This window comes from Leptinotarsa decemlineata, unplaced genomic scaffold (assembly GCF_025532065.1).
Source record: "Leptinotarsa decemlineata unplaced genomic scaffold, Ldec_3_MD MMD2_tig00026358_RagTag_RagTag, whole genome shotgun sequence".
NCBI lineage: Eukaryota > Metazoa > Arthropoda > Insecta > Coleoptera > Chrysomelidae > Leptinotarsa > Leptinotarsa decemlineata.
Window position 1 is genome coordinate 2,012,448 of NW_027412703.1, and position 23,871 is coordinate 2,036,318.

Sequence of the window (23,871 nt, forward strand, 5' to 3'; positions counted from 1 at the left end):
GTCATTTCCAACAGGAGTACCCAGTTACAGGAAATGCTATTATTACAGAGTATATATGAAATAAATATTGAAAATAATGGAATACAGAAATGTATAAAAGTAAATGCTGAAACAAAGTATGTTTGAAATATTCGTATACCTAGAATTTCAAAAGAGGAATGAAAAAAGTTACAAATCATGCAATGTAGCAGTACTGACACAAATGTTATTTATAGTATTATTGAAAGTGATTGTGGATACATGATACCAAGGCGTTCAGAGAGCCAAAGTGAATATCGCAATGTTCACATATTTTATTGAAGCTATTGCACATAAAATTCAATGGTGATCGTAGCATAACATTTGTGCGAGATGCTTCGCAATAGAATTTCAGATTGTGTCAACCTTCACTTCTTGATACTAAGAAACTGATCTCCGGTAAAAGAACCGTACTGTCAATATTGTTGTTTAGTAATTAATGCAGGAATTTTATACCAAGGATAACTCTCCTATTTTCCAAAGATGTCACATCAAATCGTGTCAACAAAATGTTATGACCGATGCCTCTCGTGGGGTATTGTCCCTCCACTTTTAGACATAAGTATTTTAGGAACTTCCTTTGCATGCTCTCATGGTAGTCGTAAACTGGATTCCATAACACAGAGCCATACTCCAACTTAGATCTGACATACGCCAAATATAGCAATTTTAAGGTGGCAATACTTTCGAAGGTTTTGCCATTTCTGTAAATGAATCCAAGCATCCTATTTGAATCAGCAGTCATATTCCTTAAATGTTGTAAATGTTACTTCACTGTCGTATGTCATACCAAGATCTTTTATCTCATGTACGCGGTTAATTGTAGTATTGTTGATTGAATAATCGTACATTAAAGTTCGCTTTTTTGTTGTAAGTGATATTTTATTGTACATTTGGATACGATCAGTTGTAGACCAGTTGTAGACCAAAGTTTGATTACATCTAACTCATGTTGTACACGTTGGCAGTGAGTAATGTCGTCGATTTTATAATATAGTTTCAGGTCGTCTGCAAATAGCAGGCTAGGAATATTCAAAGAGGTTGCCAAGTCATTCATAAAAATTAAAAATAAAAGAGGTCCAACATTGTAACTTTGTGGTACCCCAGATGTAACTACGTACTGAGCCGATTTGAAAGATCTATATTTGATGAATTGTTTTCTTTTAACTAGATGTGATTAATTAGAAATTAGAGTAAGCAGTTGGTTAGAGAGTCTCAATTTTGTCCATTTGAGAAGAACATAATGCTCTACTTGATCGAAGGCTTTTTGAAAGTCTAAATGAACAACATCGACTTGTATTTGCTTGTCCAAGTACATACAAAGATATCGATTTAAACATGCAAGATTTGTCATACATGATCTTTGTTGTACGAAACCATGCTGAGTAGGAGAAATAACTTTTTGAATATGGGAGTACCTACATAATATTTTGCACACATATCTCGAAGAGTTTAGAAAAGTTGCATAAAATTGAAATTGCCCTGTAGTTTGTGATATCGCTACAGGTTGATCACATTTCGAGACGATACAATCATCATAGTTGGTTATAACTAGATCCAGTTTGCGATCATTAATATTCGTTATCGAGTTGTACTGTTGAGATTCAGTTGCTTGCATGTAGTAGAGGATGTAATAAAATTTGGTATCATTAAAGTCTATATCATATTTAGGGATATTAAAGTCACAAATTAATAGAAAATTTCCGTTAGTAACACAATCAGAACTCTCCAGAAAATCAAATAATGTTCCATAGTGAACATTGGAACAACAAGAGGGTATATAAACTACAATAATATTCAAAGTAAAGCTGCCAAGTACTAATTTGGAGTCTATTATATCAACTTCAGGGAGTGTGTCTCTCAGATCGGTACATACAATAAATATAACATACAGATAATATGCAGGACACCGCAATCCAGGCAGGTGTTAGTTTTTCATCCATAGAGAAACTATCTGGATCCCCACAGGAATTCCGCAAGGCTCGATTTTGGGACCCCTCCTTTTCGTATTATTTGTTAATGATGTTTCTCGGTATATCGGGCATTCTCAGTTTCTCCTATATGTGGATGATCTCAAACTTTTTAGAAGAATCGAAAGCGGAAAAGATTCTGATAGGCTTCAAGATGATCTCAATAATCTATCTACTTACTTTCCAGTATCTGACCTATCTCTCAAAGAAGCTAAAATAAAAGTTTCACACGAAAGAAGTCACCCACTATCAAGGACTGTTTTATTAATCACACCAATTTAATAGAATCAATGAGATGAAAGATCTCGGGATCATTATAACGTGTGTGTTCAGTTGCTCTCAGCACATTGAATACTTGGTATCTGAATTTTATAGAAAATTGAGCTTTGTCTTAAGATCTAGTCGTGATTTCAATCACGATACTTGTTTGTTACTCTTTAACTCCATTGTTCGTTCTAAGCTGGAATATGATTGTGTCATTTGGAATCCAAATACCTTTTTATATTCTGATACTATAGAAAAAGTCCGGAAACGATTATTATGAACACTCTTTTTTAGAAAACACAATGTCTGGCCTTTATTTATATCGTATTCTAGCCAATTAAAAGAATTCAATATGCAACCATTGAAAGACCGCCGTGAGTCCTCAGAAGTGAATTTTGTTTTCAACGCTCTTAGAAAACTGAAAGTACCTGAAATTCTCTATACTCTTGATTTTATTTTACCTGAAGTAAAACTGAGAATAAGAGACAATCTATTTCGTATCTCAAACAATTTGTCTCCTCTTCAACAATGTCTCGAAATAGTTAACAGAATGGTGAGGAACTGTGAACTGGATATATTCAATATTACAGAGGGACAACTCCTTCGAATGCTCAAACGTGCATGATTTTTTTTACGATACTTTTATTATTTATTGTTTTATGTTATTCTATTTTATATCGATTTTAACTGTATTGATGGTACTCAATGCATCATGCAAGTGGAAACTATTCTGTTTGTTGTTCAGTATAAGTAAGTTCATATTCTATTCTATTCCATTCTCAACTAAGAAGTCTAAACTGTCAGTCATTGTGTCTTCTATATAGAATGTGGACATTGAGTTGAAACATACTACTTCAACTGCTGTATTCAAGCTTCGCCAACAAGACATCATTGAATACGAACAAGTCAGACCCGTCAAATGTCAAAATATAATTATGACCCGAATCACGACCTGAAGCAGAATGGAAAATCATCTCCATACGGGATAACAAGATGGGGAGGAGTTGAAGATTGTTATTTCTTTCCTGTAGTAATTGAAACCTTTGGTTTCCGAATTGTTTATTTATTTATTTATTTATTTATTTGTAATACAATACTCTACAGGACATAGCCCAATTACAGAGTACAGAGCAGGAAATAACAAAGTATAATAAATACATCACAAACAAGTGACTGTAAATTCTACAAACACTACAAACAATACAAACAAGTGACTATAAAGACTACACATTTTATATTTATTATAGGTCACAAAACAATTATTTTAGGAAGTGGGATTTTATATTTGACAATTTGCAACTAAATATATCTAAATTATCGCTAACAGAATTTGTCACTTTACACATGGTTTGGATCGGAGAATTCTCCAGAACATTTATTTGTGCGAGATGTTTTTACATAGAAAGTACTCAGGTGTCTAAAACAGATTCTAGGAATGCAAATATTGAACTTCCAGTAATGTTGGGCAGTCAAATATGCTTTTTATAATTTTATAGGTTAGTACAACACTATAATAATCACGCCTTTTTTCGAGACTGCAGAAGTTATGCTTTTGTAGCAATTCAGAGTGGTTTGTTTCTATTGGAGGATAAATGCCATCGGTTTTTAGGCTCAGCAGTTTTAAAAATCGTCGTTGAATTGCTTCTATTATATCAATGTGATATTGATAAAAGGAGCCCCACACAACTGACGCGTATTCTAACTTTGATCTTAGGAAAGCATAGAATGAAGTTTTTCAGGTCGAAGTTCCTTCGAAATCACTACTGTTACGTGCAATTGATCCGTACAAACGACAGGAGGAGGTTACAACATTATCGATATGCCTATTAAATGATAGTGCAGTGTCAAATGTGACGCCAAGATCAGTAAATGTTTCTGGTCTCACCAGGGAAACGTTTTCTATTGAATAATCAAAGATCAAGATATTCGTTTTCAAACTGTAGGACATGACCTTACATTTATCCGGGTTCAGTGACAAATTATTTCGATGACACCATTCTACAACCCGTCCCACGTTTGCTGAGAGGTTCACACAATCATCTATGTTCTCCACGAGGCTGTATAGTTTTAGATCATTGGCATATAAAAGGAAATACACATCTATAACATCTGCAATATCATCAATGAATATATTGAAGAGCAACGGTCCCAGATTTGAACCTTGTGGCACACCGGAAGAAGCACTATATTCGGTAGGTTTGAAACCATTGAGCTAAACATATTGTTTTCGATCCCGTAGATAGGACTGAAAGAGTGCGATTAAGGATGGAGATAATCCAAAGGCTACTAGTTTGTTCAGTAGAATGCCATGGTCAAGCCTGTCGAAGGCCTTAGAAAAGTATGTGTAAATAACATCAGTTTGGGCCCTATTGTCAATAGATTCAGCAATATATTTGTTGGGTTACAGTCAGAAGATTGGTGACCGTTGAACGTTTTTTCATAAAACCGTGTTGGTTTATACTTATATTGCAACTAACATGCCGATATACAGGGTGTCCCTGGACTTCCTCTTTTCCTCTCGGGAATGTATAGATGGGGTCAAAATATCACCAGTACTTCATATAACTTTTTTTCCTAAAATCCTTCGTTACCAAGTAACGGGCCCTCGAAGTTACAAAATGAAAAATGTTTTTCTTTGATAACTTTTCAAGTGAATATTCAAAATCATCTAAATTTAGGTAATTGACTAAACAAATGAATTCCTTCGATGAGCTTTCATGCAGGAGTCAGTTGTTTTGCTACAAAGTCAGGAACGGACTACCCCCGATGGTCCACACCCCAAAACTTTGAAATGACAGATATTTTTCAATATTTTTCAACAAAATAAGGTTACTTGGACAATTTTATGAATAAAAGTAGTCGTGTGGAAAGTCAATCGGAGCAACGAGTCTTGATAAAAATGTAGTTCTACTCGACGACATCAAACCCGCTCGTCCACCATTATTTGAAATGAATAATTATCAAAGCAGAAATAATAATGATAACGTTAATTCAACAACATTTATAACAGGAATAATACAAAGTATGCTAAAATGAAGTCGTAAACAAAAAGTACAGTACCTATATGGAAGTTTAAGTCACAATTGTGATAGCAGATATTTTTTCAAAAGAAATATCAAGTTCTGTAGATTCGTGGTGTTTTTAAACTAACAAGCTACTCTACTATGAAATATCGAATTCATTCCATATTTTGTATGTACATAATACGTGTGGAATAATCACGTTTCGTGTTGATCAGTTATCTGAATCTCATGAAACTCAACATTCGAATGTTTCAAATTCTTCTTCACAGCTAAACTGTTGAGGAGTTTCACTGATAATTATAATTTTATGGGAGAAATTCTTTAACACGAATCTAAATTTAGCTGAAAAAACGCACATCGGAAAAAATATTTACTATACTAATAAAAAGCAAACGAATGAACTACAAAAACGGCTGCAGATGATCAGGTGAAAAATATCCAGGGAATAATTATGTTCCATTTCTTTCACAGATGTTGACAAAAAAACCTTTTAGAAAGTTTTGATAAAAAATGAGAAACTGGAATGCGATTTTGTTTTGTTGAGTGGTGCGTTGTCATATGACTATCATTGTATTGTCAATATTCTATAGGATATTTTGAATTTTTTTGATATGGCCGAACAGTTTACATTCAATGAATATGCAGATATGCATGTATTTTATGAACGAGCATTTTGTAATGCTGCAGAAGCTCGTCGTCTGTATTCCGAGCATTTTCCCAATCGAACGGTACCGTCAAGAGAAACATTCGAGCGTGTCGATCGCAGCTTGAGGGAGACAGGTATGTAATAATTGATAATTAATTTGAGCACGTTGTTTTATTTCGATATTATTGTAGGTACAGTTTTGCCAAAACGAGGTGGTGAGGGCGCTCCTAGGACTGTACGTACCGTTGTATTGGAGGAAAATATTTTGGAAGCCGTCGCTGATGATCCTTCAATGAGCATCAGAAATCTATCAGAACAGTTCCATACATCCAAGTCCACTATTCATAGAATAATTAGGGAACAACTGCTCCACCCATTTCACATCCAGAAGGTACATGCCATGACACCTCAAGATTTTCCAGCACGACTGGAATATGCCAATTGGTTCATGGATAGGCAAAGAGAGGACATGACTTTTATTAATCGAGTTTTATTCACTGATGAAGCAGGTTTCAGTAGAGATGGAGTTATCAACTCTCATAATCTCCATATATGGGCCGAAGAAAATCCCCATGGGATATTGCAAACCAAACACCAACGGAAATTCAACGTGAATGTTTGGGCTGGTATCATAGGAAACCATCTTATAGGACCATTCGTTCTACAGGACCGATTGAATGGAGAACGTTATTTGGAGTTCATTCAGAACGATTTGAATGGACTTTTGGAACATGTTCCATTGCAAACCCGAAGAGATATGTGGTTTATGCATGATGGCGCTCCTCCTCATTTTAGTTTGATTGTGCGTGACCATCTGAACCATATTTTCCACAATAGATGGATTGGTAGAGGTGGGCCATATTCATGGCCATCGCGGTCTCCGGATTTAAATCCATTGGATTTCTTTCTGTGGGGGCATCTAAAAAGCCTTGTTTACGCTACACCTATTCACACAAGAGATGCATTGTTGAATAGAATAACATTACATTGTGAAGCCATACGAAACGACCCTGGAATGCTATTTCAAGTACAGAGAGGGTGTCTTCGCAGACTAAGAAAATGTATAGAGAAAGAAGGTGGTCATATCGAGCAGTTTCTGTAGCGGATTTTTCATTTCTGTTTGCTCTTGAGGCTCTTGAGTTTCGTTAGTTAAACGTGTTTGCATTATAAAAATTCGTTATGAACATTTTTACCTATCATTTCCATTTTCCTCAAAAACTAATATTTTCGAATAATGGTAGACATCTCAGGATAAATGTTGTTGAATTAACGTTATCATTATTATTTCTGCTTTGATAATTATTCATTAATAATGGTGGACGAGCGGGTTTGATGTCGTCGAGTGAAACTACATTTTTATCAAGACTCGTTGCTCCGATCGACTTTCCACACGACTACTTTTATTCATAAAATTGTCCAAGTAACCTTATTTTGTTGAAAAATATTGAAAAATATCTGTCATTTCAAAGTTTTGGGGTGTGGACCATCGGGGGTAGTCCGTTCCTGACTTTGTAGCAAAACAACTGACTCCTGCATGAAAGCTCATCGAAGGAATTCATTTGTTTAGTCAATTACCTAAATTTAGATGATTTTGAATATTCACTTGAAAAGTTATCAAAGAAAAACATTTTTCATTTTGTAACTTCGAGGGCCCGTTACTTGGTAACGAAGGATTTTAGGAAAAAAAGTTATATGAAGTACTGGTGATATTTTGACCCCATCTATACATTCCCGAGAGGAAAAGAGGAAGTCCAGGGACACCCTGTATAACTCGCTCTAGCAGAATCTAAAAAACCTTTGTAAAGTTGCAAATAATAGCCATAGGCCGATAATTTGAAATATCCCGTCTATCTCCTTTCTTGAAAATGGGACACACTTTTGATGACTTCCAGATCCTTGGTATCGTAGCCGATCTTAAGCAGATATCAATTAGTATAGATAGAGAACGAGCAAGCACAAGTGCACAATCTTTTAGGATGAAAGCTGGAATGTCATCTGGACCAGTGGTCTTTTTAGGCTTGAGCGACCTTAGTGCCTCGTATACTTCGTTTTCACTGAAGCTTGATATATCAAGAAAGTGATTATTATCAATATCAGAGTTTGGTTGAAAAGGGGAAGAAACGGTATACGATTGTTTGAAAAGATTGGCAAAACCGTTTACGATATTAGAGGGTCCCTCCAGCAATTGACCTTCAAAATTCAGTGCTTGTGGTATTTTGGAGCTACCTCGTTTATTATTTATAAATGACCAAAATCTGTTGGGATTGATATTTATTTCTTCCTCAGTTTCACCTAAGAATTATTTATATGCCACATCAACATCATGCTTTATTTTTGCTCGAATATGTTTGAATTTTTCAAGGGCCTGCAGATTACACTCACGCTTGTATTTGCGCCAAATTCTGCTTTCAGCCTACAAATCTCTAATAATGCTTCTATTATACCAAGGAGGATATTCATTTTTGGATTCAGCTGTATACTTGTTGAAAGTAATTGGTAGGAAAATATTACAAGCGTTTCATTCCAACACCAAACCAAACCTCGACACATGTTTCGATCACCAAGTAATCATCTTCAAGAGGAAGATTGAGCGCACTGTATATGCTTTTTATGATAATGAGGAATAATGTTTATTCATTCAACAGGCATGACAAAAATTAGAGTCAACAATTCTTTTAATAACTTCATGGAAATAAACATTATTTAGTCAATAGGAAATAGGAATTTTCTTCTGGAATTCTTAAAATTTTATATACTACTCAAAATTGTATTTGATTCTTCTCAAAGACTACATTTTGTACGAAATTGAATGCAACCGGATCATAAAACTCATTAATACAATATTCAATATTATTTCACTTGATTTTTGAATCTTTTCGTCCCCACAAAATTCATTGAAAGTACTAATCCAAAACCCATTTTTTCCAGAATAAACCTGTGACGGTGATTAGCGCAGTAATTATTTGGCTCATTGCTTGCAGTTTGGCCATACCTGACGCAATCAATTCCAGACTCGTAGATGTTGGAATTCAAAGGTGAGCTACAAATGTCAATCTCGTTGTGAAAAGACGAATATTCCACTTCTATGGATAGTTCTTTAACTTTTTCATTTCACTTTTTCTTTCACTTCAATAATAAAAGGAAAAACGAATCTTTCATATACCATTGTGGAAGAAAAAGTAACACATATGAAATAATATTAAATTTAGGATATTAAACAAAAATAACTTTTTCATCAACCTTTTTGGGTCGATATTCTCAATCTGAAAGGATTTAATTTATAATGGTGAAGTTTATACAGTGTAGGAACATCGAACTAAAAAGTTAAAAATATCTTTTTTAAATAAGCTTGAAACAATAACGAACAAAAAATATTAGTATTATTGTGAATACTACATTTTTCAGTTTCGTATGCTATAAAATCGTGTTTTTTAGTCTATTTTAACTATATTTTTTTAATCTTAACCTTGAAATCAATCAGCCGTATATACACATACAGGTGAAGGTAATAAAAGCGTATTTATTAAAAAAAAACAAAGGAGAAAATAAATTTGAATTGCAAGAGCATATTATTAGGAGAGGGTAACTTTTGTGTCTGAAAGTTCTTTGAATAGTCCAGACATCTTACTTCTTTTTTTGGGAAAATTCCCACATTATTTTTATGAAGATGAAAAAGTAGAAAGGCATAACTTTTTTCCCCAAAAATTGATCCCTCCTAAAAATATACCCTTTCAATTTGAACAAGATTTCTATGACTAGGATTTAACCAAATAAGCGAATAAATGTCATTGCGTACTGTCATCGATGACATGAGTTAATTGAACTCATTCTGTGACATGAAATCATAGTTTTATGAATGAAATGAATGTACATTTATACATATATATATATACAGTGTCACACATAAAGTCCGCATCAAATGGGATTTTTTTTTGTTCATCTCTTCAAGCAACTTTTGATATCTCCATTAGGTTGTGCTTTAAAAATGATGCCAAATGATATGCATATGACCGATCAAGTGATTTTTCTTCCCTGTCCAATTTGACATTTTTTCCAAAAAATGTTCAGAAAAGCAGTTATTGCTCGGAATTTCGAAAATCGGTAAGTAGAAAAGATGATTGTGTTTTCATTTTTTACCCATATCCCAATTTTCAACTCTCTAGTAAAAATTTAGTTTTTCTACAGTTTTTCGAAAATTTGACATTTGTCAATTTCTCAAATTTTGCCAAACCTCAACGAAGTTAGTGCTTTATGCCTAACTTATCTTTCCAACGCTTTTTTATTACCAATTGCAGTTCTAAATACAACTTATTTCGCAAAAATTTAAAACACCAGAAAAAATTATGCCAAAATGATGCAAAGTTGATACAGTTTTTAAAAACAGATAAATATTTCACTTTAATTCTACTTTTTGCGAAATAGCTTGATACATAAGCATAATTAAGAAACAATATCAATGAAAAGTCAATAATTTATTCTTTACTGCACTTTTCAAACAATTAAACTTTGATTTACTAATTACGAAAAATTACAACAAAATTAAATTAAGGGTACTGTGGAAACAATTGAACTGAACTCAATAAGCAAAATATTTTATTGTCATATGACATTTGTTGAATAACTCAAAATAGTGTTTATCAGTTTTAGATTTAAAATAGTTTATTCGTTGTCTAGTGTGTTGTTAAAAATGCTGAATCTTCAAGAGAAACTTGAAATCGTTTTAATATGCGGCGAGAATACCGGTCACCGACAAGTAGCTGATATTTTCAATGCCAGACATCCTGCAAGAAATATTCATCAGTCAACAGTTAGTAGGATAATAGCTAAGTTTAAATCCACTGGCTCGGTTGAGAGTAATTTTAGAAAAGCACATCAGCCTTCTAGACATACTGAAGAAGTGAAATTTGAAATATGTTTGGATGTCGTAGAACATAAAAAAACAAGTATTCAAGATATTGCAGATAGAACAGATGTTAACCGAGAGAGTTTATGGCGTATTTTACACATAAATAAATTTACGCCTTATAAACCGAAATTTATCAATACATTAAAAAAAAGGGACTTCGATATGCGCTTGTATTTTTCTTTTTGGTTTCAAGGGGAAAAAGAAGAAAATTATCATTTTCCTTATCAAATTTTATGAACAGATGAAGCGACCTTCTCTTCAAATGGCGTTGTGAGCTCGCAAAACTGCAGGTGGTGGGCAAAAGAAAACCCACATTTCGTAATCGAATGTCGAGATCAATATTCGTTTAAGACGAATGTATGGTGCGGCATATTAAACGATCAAATTATAGGACCATACTTTTTTAGACATAATTTAAATTCTCCGGACTACCTACACTTTGTGAATACCGAACCATCTGAAGTTTTGGATAATATGCTCCTTCAAGTAAGAAATGTTGTGTGGTATCAGTGTGATGATGCACCTATTCATACTACAAGGGTGGTTGAAGAGCGTCTTTTGGAAATATTTAGGGGCATAGTAATAAGTCGCAATATGGAACACTTTTGGCCGCCTAGATCTCCTGATATAACCCCACTAGATTTCTTCTTGTGGGGTTACTTAAAACGAAAGGTGTATAAGCAGAGACCTTTTCGAGATATAGGGGCAGTTATTCGAGAATGTGTTCTAAGCACGAAACCCCGTAGTATAAAGAATGCAGTTAAAGATGTTTTAAAAAAGGCAATTGATTGCATTGAACGTGGTGGAAGGCACACCGAAATGTGACTTTTTTTTGTATTTCTATTGGTATTTACATGGTTTAGGCATATGTTTCGATTTGATTTAGTGTTCTTAATTTAAATTATAACTTTATTTTAACAGATGTTTGTTAGAATTTTTTACGGTTTAGTTCTCTAGGCAACAAAATCTAAATTGATTTCTGAAGTAATTTTGTTCATTCATACCTCATAAAAGATATTTAGTAAATGTGAAATTACTTTCGTATAATTCCTTCCCTTAGTTTAATTGCGTTGTAACTTTTCGTAATTAGTAAATCAAAGTTTAACTGTTTGAAAAGTGCAGTAAAGAATAAATTATTGACTTTTCATTGATATTGTTTTTTAATTATGCTTATGTATCAAGCTATTTCGCAAAAAGTAGAAAAAAAGTGAAATATTTATCTGTTTTTAAAAACTGTATCAACTTTGCATCATTTTTGACACAATTTCTTGTGGTGTTTTAAATTTTTGCGAAATAAGTTGTATTTAGAATTGCAATTGGTAATAAAAATGCGTTGGAAAGATAAATTAGGCATAAAGCACTAACTTTGTTGAGGTTTGGCTAAATTTGAGAAATCGGCAAATGTCAAATTTTCGAAAAGCTGTAAAAAAACTAAATTTTTACTAGAGAGCTAAAAATTGGTATATGGGTAAAAAATGAGAAAACAATCATCTTTTCTCTTTACCGATTTTCGAAATTTCGAGCAATAACTGCTTTTCTGAACATTTTTTGGAAAAAATGTCAAATTGGACAGGGAAAAAAAATCACTTGATCGGTCATATGCATGTCATTTGACATCGTTTTTAAAGCACAACCTAATGGAGATATCAAAAGTTGCTTGAAGAGATGAACAAAAAAAATCTCATTTGATGCGGACTTTATGTGTGACACTGTATATATATATATATATATATATATATATATATATACATATATATATATATATATATATACATATATATATATATATATATATATATATATATATATATATATATGTATATATATATATATATATATATATATATATATATATATATATATATATATCAGATCAGATAATCTTTGATTCTAAAGGAAGAGTTGACTGACACAATTTTCATTATTATCATTTTATTTTTGGATGGAGTTCCAGTATGTTACTAAAATACACTGCTTAGATTATTAATGTCAGTTTTCATACAATCAGAAGACTTATCAATTCCAACCATTTCAAGAAAAAGGCGTTTGGAAATATTTTTTTTGTATGTAAAACTTTGATTTGTAACTTGTTTTATGTCCTGTTTCTATAGAATGTTGCGCTAATGCACATGATTTCTCATTAAGCTTTATATCACTTTTATGTGAAGTTATTCTATCTTTAAGAATTCTAGATGTTGTTCCAATATAATCCAAGTTACAATTGTTACAAGGAATGTTATAAATCACATTTGACTTTTTTGTAATATTCGTTTTATCTTTCGATTGGGTATTCAAATTTTTTATTGTTTTAATATTTTTTGACATATTTTGATATTTTGTTTATTATGAAAGAGTTTTATGATATTTGAAGATTAAATTTCCAAATAGGTATAAATTTATAAGAAAAATTGATAGGTGAACTATTATTCCATAAATTTCTATTGATTACATCGGAATTTGTATTACTGGCAGTATTGAAAATTATTTAATTGAGAAGTTTTCTAGGATAAGAATTTTCGATCAATATGTCTCTAAGAAGTCTGAGATTTTTTTGCTTGAGGGAAGGGTGTACTAATTTTTCTATTCTTTTTTTCAAACAGAGTATTGAATTAATTTTAACTGATTTTTATGAAAAAAAATAGTAATTGATATATCTTTCTGAATTAGTAGGTTTGACATACCAAACAGTGATCAATAAATTATCAATTTTACGGATAACTCTTGTATCAAGAAAAGGAAGGGTCTGATTATTTTCTATTTCGATAGTAATTTTTATATCTTGATGTTGTCAATAGATATGATAAAAATTCGCAAATCACCATCGAAATACAAAATAATCAGACCCTTCCTTTTCTTGATACAAGAGTTATCCGTAAAACTTTCATTACCAGTAAACTGGAATTATTTTCATCCGGAAGATATGAACCGGGTCTCTAATTACATTCCAGTAGACGTTGACTTTGTATTTCTTGAACATAAAATCAATAGATATATTCGGTCTGTGTAGAAGTTTCTTTCTTATTTCATCCTACATTTCGAAAGCTTTGCAAACTCTTTGTGATTCGTTTTGAGAGAAGGATTTCTATAATCCCGAAGGAATATCGGTAAATCGAGCTGCCACTTCAAACCTTTTGAAGTTTTTTCACGATGCGATGTGATTTTATTAGGATTGATCGAGATTCGTTTCTAAATCACATTATCAACTTAGTTCACGCACTAACGACCCATCCCTGCAGATTTCTTGAATGAGTTTCGAGAAACTTTAGTTTCGTAGTGAACACAGTAGCATGTGGTTGTTTTAATTTTGATAGGAATGTAATTATACCTCACTGCAAAAGAAGATTGTCATACAATTTCGATTTAAACATTGATGATAGGAGGAAGTCTCAAATTTCTATGAAATGTGCTCTCATAGTTCAGCGTGCTGAATTCTTCATTGAATGCTGCTGCTATAAATTATTGTGAAAATCAACGAGTAGACGAACTGACTACTGGCTTTTTAAATCAAAATATTCATTTCGAAACTAATTAATACAGTTTATTGTTCACCCACCCGTATCAGCACAAAGTAGCATCTTTCAAGAGTATTATCCATAGACGGATAAATGTGCCCTTGTCAGAGGCGAATTTCAATTAAGAACTGAACTAATATATTATTTATTATCAAAAAAGTTATACAGCTGAGCTTTGAAGGAAGTTTACGGAATTCGAAGAGAAGAGGATGAAAGTTATAGAACCTCAACTTACAAAGGACTAAATATTGCTTTCAAAACCAACAACAACTCAGGCATGCACATTAAAAATAACAAAGACAAAAGTTCAGTTTCAGAAAGATAAGATATTTATTGACCTTTAAAAATTACAAAAATGTTTATGAGATAAATTCACAACATAATTGTGTAGGTACGTCAAGACTGAGGTGTAGATATGAAAATGTATATAAAATTTGTAAGCTATGTAAATAAAATTTGTAAAGCTATGTAAAGCTGTAAAAATTAGATAATCCTAGAAACTAGGCTTTATGTACGGTAGTACGTTAAATAGAGAGTACTAAATATTAAGTCCATATATGGGAAAAAACATCTTCAATATTATCAAGTGGATTTACAAGAAGTGATTGTTTTAAGTAATGTTTTTCAATCCACCGGTATACTGTTATACAGTTTAATTGGTAGATATTCAGTCTGCTTCATTGTTTTAGTGTAGTTCACTCAAGGTAATCTATACAATTCTTTATTGCGGGTATTGTACTTATGAATTTCACTCTCCGTAGTGTTCGCATTTTTGTTTTGGTGTATCCACAAGATGGCCTCTGTAATATATATATATATACATGGAAGTGCCATTGATGAACCATGAACATGCCAAACTATTGAAGAACAATGGTTTGGCATGTTCCCTTGGTCCAGCCTTAGCCATAGTTCTAACATTTTTTTTTATTTATTAATAACTGGTGGCACGCTGAGATTGTACCCCATAATAAAATCCCATACATTGAGTGGCAGTGAACCATACCGTAATATACAGTTTTCAGCACTTCAATTGATACTATTTCTCTGAGATTTCTGAATAAAAATTGACTTCTGGACAGCTTTTTTTACAATTCCTGAAAGTGTTCTTTCCAGTTCAGGTTCGAATCTATGTGAAATCCTAGTATTTTGACTGATGAATCATTTGCTGTATTTCCTGAGAAAGTTATTTCTTTAGTTTTTTTTTTTTATTCAAAGATGAAATATTTGCGTTGAAGTAAGCTCCACCTCGTGATATTGAGTCACTTGACATTATATCGATCTCTTGAATGAATGAAAATCGTATATTACAAATTTTACAGGTATTTACAATTTGTGTGTGTGTGTGTGTGTGTGTTTGTGTAGGACCCTGCATAGGCTTATGCCTCTTCAGGGTATCGATCTCTTCTAAATTCCTGCTTCTGATTGAAAAATTTGAGTCATCTGCGTACATAAATACATCTGCGATGTCTAAGAAGGTTGGCAGATCATTCATATAGATTATGAACAACAGTGGCTCCAGGACTGAACCCTGAGGTACACCATGTTTGATTTGTATGGTCCTGGAGGTCACATTATTGTAGGATATGTATTGCTGTCTGTCCGTAATGAATGTTTCAATGAGTCGAAGAGCTGGTCCACGTATCCCATATTTATGGAGCTTTTCTAATAGGATGACATGTGAGACACTGTCGAAGGCTTTCGACAAGTCGCATAGGATTGCACGTGTATGTACTCCTACGTCTAGGAGTGAACTATCTCAGTAACAGCTTGTGAAGTTGATCTCAGCGATCAAAATCCATATTGGTGGTCATCGAGATGTTTTCCGTTTTCCAAAAAGCTCGTTATTCTGTCTTTGATAATTACTTCAATCATTTTTGATATTATTGGAGTAATTGTTATATATCTATAAGTATCACAGTTATTTATATCACCTTCTCTCATAATTGGGGTTGCTCTACACAGTTTCAGATGTGATGGAAATTCTCCCTTTTCCATGCATGTATTAACTAGGTGTGCGAGGGGTGTGCTTAGGATTTTCGGTATGAGTTTGATTATTTTGGAGCTTATATTATATGCATCCGTATACTATTTTTGAGTGTTTTTATCACACTTGTTATTTCTTTTTCATTTGTGGGACTCAAGAATACTGAATCTTTCACAGTTATTCTAACGAGATCATCCCCAGATTCATCCGTGAGAGGTATTTGTTTAATAATGTTATCGATCATTGTGGAGCTGAATTCACAGAAATCATTTGCCGTAAGGCAGGTATCGTGGTTGTTACTTTTACCTGACTTACCCTGTATTTCATTTACGATCTTCCAAACTGTTTTTGTCGGGTTCTTACTGTTTGTGATAACGTTATCATACATAGTCCTTTTTGCTTTCTTCACATTTTCTGTATAATATTTTTTTTTGGTTTGATACATACGTTTTATTTCGGAGTCTCCTGAGTTTATGTATGGGCGTTTTATTCGTCTTACATCTTACCTGATAACTTTCAGTTTCTCAGTATACCACTTAGGTTTTAGAGCTTTTTGATTTATATTCTTCAAAGGAAAAGCTGTTTCTATGGCATATGTGATATTTTCACATATAAATTCAGAGAGGATGTTTGGATCGTTAGTTAAATAGTAGCTTGACCAATCTATTCTGTTTATACATTGTACAAATTCAGCTCTACCCAATTCACTAATATGTCTAACTTGTTTGGGCGCATTTTTACCCTGTTTCGAACTATTTTTATCTCGATTTCGATAAATTGACTATAGTGGTCAGAAATATCTTCTTTAACAATTCCAATTTTTTTATAGTTGAAGTTAGTGCATATATTGTCGATACATGTGGAAGAATATTATGAGATTATGATTATGAGACAGCACGTCTAAAACATAATGATGAACCATATACAGTGTGTCGAAGATAAGGATCCTAAGCATGGGAATCTCAGTACCTGTTGGAGATACAGCTTAGGTTAAATTAGGAAAAAGTTATGTTCTTTGAAGCTTATTTACATGCCGTTTAGAAACTTGAAGAATTTTCATGGCCTGCTGGGATATTTGGGAAAAACGAGAATTTGACAATATCAATTTTATTTTTTTCTGACTTTATTTGAAAAGATATCAAAAAACGAATAACAATTTTTCATTGGCACTTTCAAGGTACTACACGATGGTATTTTTAGTTTTTATATCCGACATTTCGTTTTCAAAAAACCATCATCAACTTTATTTTTATAAATGGCCCGAAAAAAAGTACACCCTGTATCTGATTCCATTTTTTATTACGAATTCAACGATGTAACACATGCCATTGTTTTCTTTTTAGTTTAAGGGAAAATTGCATTTTTCTATCTTTAAAATGTATTTTTAAGTAGGTTAATAATGATTTTTTTAAAGTAATGAAAACAACAAAGAAATTAACGCATTTTTCATTTAATTCAAAGGAGGTGTTCAAACAGGTTTCCGTTATTTTCCAAACATAAGTATGATCTTCTAACTGTAGAACTTAAAACATCACGTAACATCTCTGGTGTAATACTGTTAAATGCAACAGTTACACATTCTCGTAACTGCTGTTCAGTTTCAAAAGAATGTTGGTAAACCCGGTTTTTAACAAAACCCCATATGAAGAAGTCCAGAGGAGTTAAGTCAGGGGATCGCGCTGGCCAAGACACTTCACTAAAGGTTCCAATCCACCTTCCAGGAAATCGCTGCGAAAGATACTCTCGAACTTGTCTAGAATTATATGCAGGAGCACCGTCTTGTTGAAACCAACAGTTATTGACCTGTGCCAGAGGTAAATTATCTAAACAGTCTTCTACATAGTTTTGCAATAAATGATGGTATCGTTCGGCAGTCGAAGAATTATAGTAAAAACACGAACCTAGTATTTTAGTTCCTAAAATTGCACACCACATATTAAACCCAAAACGTTCTTGATGTCTTGATATTTTCTTAACACGCGGATTTTGCTGAGCCCAGTAATGCGTATTGCGGCGGTTGAAGATATCATTATTAGTGACCATACTTTCGTCGGACCATATTATTTTTGAAGGGAAATTATAATCTTCTTCACACGCGCGTGTATACCATTCGCAAAAATTTCGGCGCCGTTCGAAATCCCCTGGTTCAAGTCCTTGGCAAATCCTAAATTTATAGGGGTGATATCTATTTCTACGCAAAATAAATTGAGCTGTGGATTTGGCTACTCCTACATTATTTTCGATTTGCCTAGTTGATATTTCAGGGTTCTCAACAATTGCTTGTAAAACATTATTTTGGGCTTCTTCTGAAGATTCCTTGTTTCGAGATAAAACAGGCTTTTTAAATGAACCATATTCTTTTAAATTTCGAGCCAGCTCTAAGAAAATGGACCTACATGGCTGCTTTCTTTCTGGATATGTATTAAGATACATTGCTGCTGTATTTACAGTATTTTTGTGGCACAAAATGTAGCACGTTAGCATGTCAAACTTTTCTTCATGGCTATAATGCTCACCCGGCATATTCGACGATAATAACACAATATTATCTATTCAACAATAAACAATAATAACGACAACAGTAACAATAACTCTAAAAACAACAACTCGACAAACAGGCTAACAACAACGACAATTACTATTTTATCGTGTAATTAAATAATATTTGACAGGCTCGGTGACAGGTATTTACGTCAAAGCATTTGTTTGCAACGCCTACTTAAAGATTTTTTTTAAAAATAGAAAAAATGCAATTTTCCCTTAATCTAAAAAGAAAACAATGGCATGTGTTACATCGTTGAATTCGTAATAAAAAATGGAATCAGATACAGGGTGTACTTTTTTTCGGGCTATTTAAAAAAATAAAGTTGATGATGGTTTTTTGAAAACGTAACGTCGGATATAAAAACTAAAAATACCATCGTGTAGTACCTTGAAAATGCCAATGAAAAAGTGTTATTCATTTTTTGATATCTTTTCAAATAAAGTCAGAAAAAAATAAAATTGATATTGTCAAATTCTCGTTTTTCCCAAATATCTCAGCAGGCCATGAAAATTCTTCAAGTTTCTAAACGGCATGTAAATAAGCTTTAAAGAACACAACTTTTTCCTAATTTAACCTAAGCTGTATCTCCAACAGGTACTGAGATTCCCATGCTTAGGATCCTTATCTTGGACACACTGTATATCTTAATCTGACGCGCTTGAGTATTTCAAAATGACGATTTTTTTTGCACATTATAATAATGGCCGCGAGTTTGCGTCAGATCGAAATCGTCAGATTATTGAATGACAGCTTTATGTTTGCGGCACTTAACACCTCCTTAGAAAATCTGACGCGCTCGATTAATTTTTTTTTCATTTTTAACCCTTACGTACAACCACCCACATCATGCAAATGATCAGATTAACATACTAACATTATCAAAAATACGTAGGACATTGATGGTATCAATATCTGACGCGCTCGAGTATGTCCATGCAACAGTTTTTTTACATATTTAATAATCTATAGCTGCTTCCCCCACCGATGAAAAGGTATATATTATATAACATTTTTTCTTCTTATCATCTAAGCTTTGCAACCTAAAAGGTCTCTATGACGCTCGAGTAAATCCCCTTCTTGCATCGTGAGCTCGCCTGCCTACGAAATGTCTATCTCGAATAAATAACAAAACTAAAACTTCACTATTGTTTCAGGAATATAAGTATAATCTACTGTTCACCTTTTCCCAGTGAGGAATATGCTAAATTCGAGACGGTGGTGAAGTCTCTCATCTTCTATATCATTCCACTCATCATTATTGCCTGTTTCTACTTACTAATGGCAATACGACTTCATCATAGTGCCAATGAAATGCCCAAGTGCATACGAGGTTCGCAAAGCATTGTCCAAGCCAAAGCCAGAAGACACGTTGCAAAGATGGTGCTAATTTTTGTATTCCGTAAGTATTTTGATCTGGCAGTTGTAACATTTTTCAACAAAAGTTTGTTTCAGAAATATTTCTCAATATGTAAGTGATACATTCGAATTCTAATTTACGTACTGTCACACGCTTGAATGAAGTTGAGCGTGTGGCAGTTCTTCTCAAATGATATTATACTGGAAAACCGTCATCACTCTGATGAATTTCTCAGCGGTTTCAAAAGTTTTGCCCGGGTTCATGATGTTACGTTTCAATTTAGCACTAGATCAAAACTGCTCTTATGTGACCTTTCAAAACACTACGTTACCTTTTAAGATCTTTATTCAACGGATATTAACAATGTAATTAAGATACAACTAGATTTTTTTCATTTAACATCATAGTAATGGGAATCTTCCGTTCCATAGAAAACTATACCTGAAATGTACAAGAATATATGTATGCTCCCTGACTAACTGCTTTGACCAGTACTTACACATTCTCCTATTGCCAATCGACGTTGGAGATCCGAAAATTCCTCGCTAGGTTGAAATAGTTGTTATTGTTTGTTTCTCATTTTACTTCGCCTGTCATTTTTCAGCCGTTGTCTGCTTTATTCTCTATACCTTCCCAAGAATATTTCTTGCATAGATTGTTATTCATTACTTCCAGAAGGATTACTTACATATTAGAGCCATATCGCCTGAAAAACAATACTAGTTAGCTCTGGTTTCTGAATACTGTTTGATATTTTCGATAAATATTCTGCATAATATGAATGTTCAAATATTCGTACTGAATGGGAAAGATGTGACGACTCACCTTATATGTTTCTATTCCATCGCATAAATGAGGATTGGTAAATAGTTGAAAATAGGTTGGAGTGAATATTTTTGTAAACATTCAATTACAAGGTTAAGAGACAGCTGTTGGTTGACATACACCGAACTAGTTCTACAGTTGTTCACGGGTGGAGGATTGATCGGTTACTCAAATTGTCAAGGGTTGTTTAGGGTTGCATTGCTTTGAGAAGGAGTTTTGATGGGTCATGGACTTGTTGATATTGTCTCAAGTGGCTGTGGAGGAATTGATAGATTTATGATGTTGTGCACAGCGCCCCCTTGGTGCTTGTAGTGTAGATTGGACGCACTGTGGCAACAACTGGTTAGCTGTCAGATGTGGCAGTCTCTTGGAATTCGGAAGTTAGCCTTCGATGAGCTTGGTTCGGAGTTCAAACGTACCATCAGACTGATTGTAGGATATATATGGTTGTATTTGTGCCATCCTTCACGGGGATTATTTCTACAAGTCAGGATTGTATAGTGGAAGACTGATTGGTCATTTTGGTGTGGATATTTGCAGTATGAAACTTAATCTCTTTTGAGGATTTGTGGTGGTTACCGAACTCGTGCCAGGTGGAAGGATTTCCGAAATTAGGTATGTCTGAATCACTGTCGCATCTCTCATGTGGTCTTAGCTATGATATCACCTCTTCAATTCTACAACCTTCGTTTCTCGTCTCTAGATTCATAAGAAACAGAAGGCCCTTAGTCACTCATCAAGTCCCAGTAGGACTTTCGTGCAGAGCACCGCACACGAAGAAACGTATAGAAAACCCCTTGGCCAGGGTAAGAATTTTACCATTAAATCTGTTTTTAATTATTTTAGTAATTTTTGATTCCATCGTTGTATCTCAACTGAATATTAGTATTGAAGAGAGGTTTCAACACTCATTCAATTTGCTTGATTTTTACGGGTTATATGGTTATACAGGGCACTCAATATACCAGGGGTATCGATTAGTCAACTAGTCCCTATTGAATGGGGGTTGAATCTCACCTTGTTTTTATCTGATTCTGATTGAGAATTTTCTTCCGTAGGGTTTTCCTGTTTAGGGTTTTTTTTCCTATTTTCTTTTTTGGGTCTTATTTGGTGATCCATTACTGGTCCAGCTTGTCGTGCCCTACAGGGTGATCTATCTTGGTGGTGCTACAGGGTGATCCATCTCCGCCGTACTACAGGGTGATCCACCGGTGCTACAGGGTGATCCATCTCCGTCGAACTACGGGGTAGCCTAACACCATATACCGGGTGGCTCAAAAGGGGTACGCAAGTTATAATTGATTTATTTGAATATTTGTGCTATACTGAGTTATTTAAATGATTGTTTGCCCTTCTGTTTATTGATACCTGTTTGATATAGTGTTTGTTTATCGTTTATTGATTAAGAGTTTGTTTATGGATACCTGATTGATATAGATATTTGTGAAACGGAAATTGAGGTATTCTCGTCCTTTCACGATTGCTTGTTGACACCGATGCGCCTACGCCTGAGCTCTCGCGACGCAAACGAGATTGTCTTACCTACCGATACTAGTATTTACGATTTCACCTACTCAATTTTCGTGGTAGTTTTACTTGACGTATTGTAGTTTCTTTTGAGCGTCGTTACTACCGTAATTTATGGCTGATTGAATTCGTGGTTATATACACCGCGTTCTTGTATTGACATTTGAACATCGCGTAGTAGTGTGAATATTGCATTGTTGTCTTAGAAGCGTTGTTGGTTAATCCATGTAAGTTAGGATTACTGAATAAATCATATTGGGGATCTTTATCTTTTATTTCCAATATTAATTGGAAAGTTATTGATATTGTGAGTTACTTAGGGTATCTGGAGGATTAAATTTACCTGGCGCCCTTTAAGATCTGTTTGAAATTTGCTAAGTTGTTTAACCCACTCCCGTCTCCACTGTTCAGCTTAGCCGCGGATACCCATCTGTCTTATTTGTTACCGACAGATGATTTAGTCTCCTCTTATGGTTTGTGAGGTGACAATGACTCTACTTTGAACTGTAATATCTCGGTGAATATTTATTCACATCGTTCGAAATGAGCGTCATTTGAATCGGTGCACTTTTGCCAACGTAACACAACTTCATCATAAAAATTGTATGCTCTCTAAAAAGATAAACGTCTCCGAACCGGATATAATAATGTCAGGTCAGAAAATTCCGCTTTCTGCTTCGATGAGTTTGTTGTGGGTTAAAATGGACACCGATATGTCTTGGCACAATAATGTCGCTGAAATTGCAGAGGCTGCTTCTCAAATGCTTGGAACAATGTTCCGAACCAGAAAACTATACACACCTCAGCAACTTTTGAAGCTCATATCAGAACTTCCTTGGAGAATTGTTCTCATGTATGGAGCTCCGCCCCCAAACATACCCTGAAGGTGCTGGATTCCATCCAGAAAAGACCCATTCTGCCTGATTGGAGACACGAACATCGCTTGCATTCTTGAAAGTCTGGAACAGGGGCCTCCAAACTACGGCCCGCGGGCCAAATCCGGCCCGCCAGTGTCATCAATCCGGCCCGCGACAGCCAATGATTTACTGTCATCAATCTGGCCCGCGATTGCCAATGATTACCTAATTGTTGTTACTATTGCTGTGCTAAGTTGAAGAAGAAAACACAGAATGATAATTACTCGGCTTTATTTACTTGCAAGGTAAAACTTAACGACAGAAATGATGGCAAAGAAAACTTAACTCAAGTACCTATCTAAGTTTAAGCATATTAATAACAAACAAATAATTGAAATGAATCACAGTAAAACAAGAACACAATTGAGATTTATGTA

General features: G+C 33.9%; 1 protein-coding gene across 1 annotated transcript in view; it reads left to right on the plus strand.

The window, feature by feature from the left end:
• Positions 1 to 23,871, plus strand: part of LOC141486618 (neuropeptide CCHamide-2 receptor) — a 141,586-nt gene that overhangs the window by 95,930 nt on the left and 21,785 nt on the right. The window contains exons 4-5 of the mRNA XM_074184871.1: positions 8,850 to 8,956; positions 20,023 to 20,267. Coding sequence (XP_074040972.1) covers positions 8,850 to 8,956; positions 20,023 to 20,267 — 352 coding nt within the window. The remainder of the gene's footprint in view (positions 1 to 8,849; positions 8,957 to 20,022; positions 20,268 to 23,871) is intronic.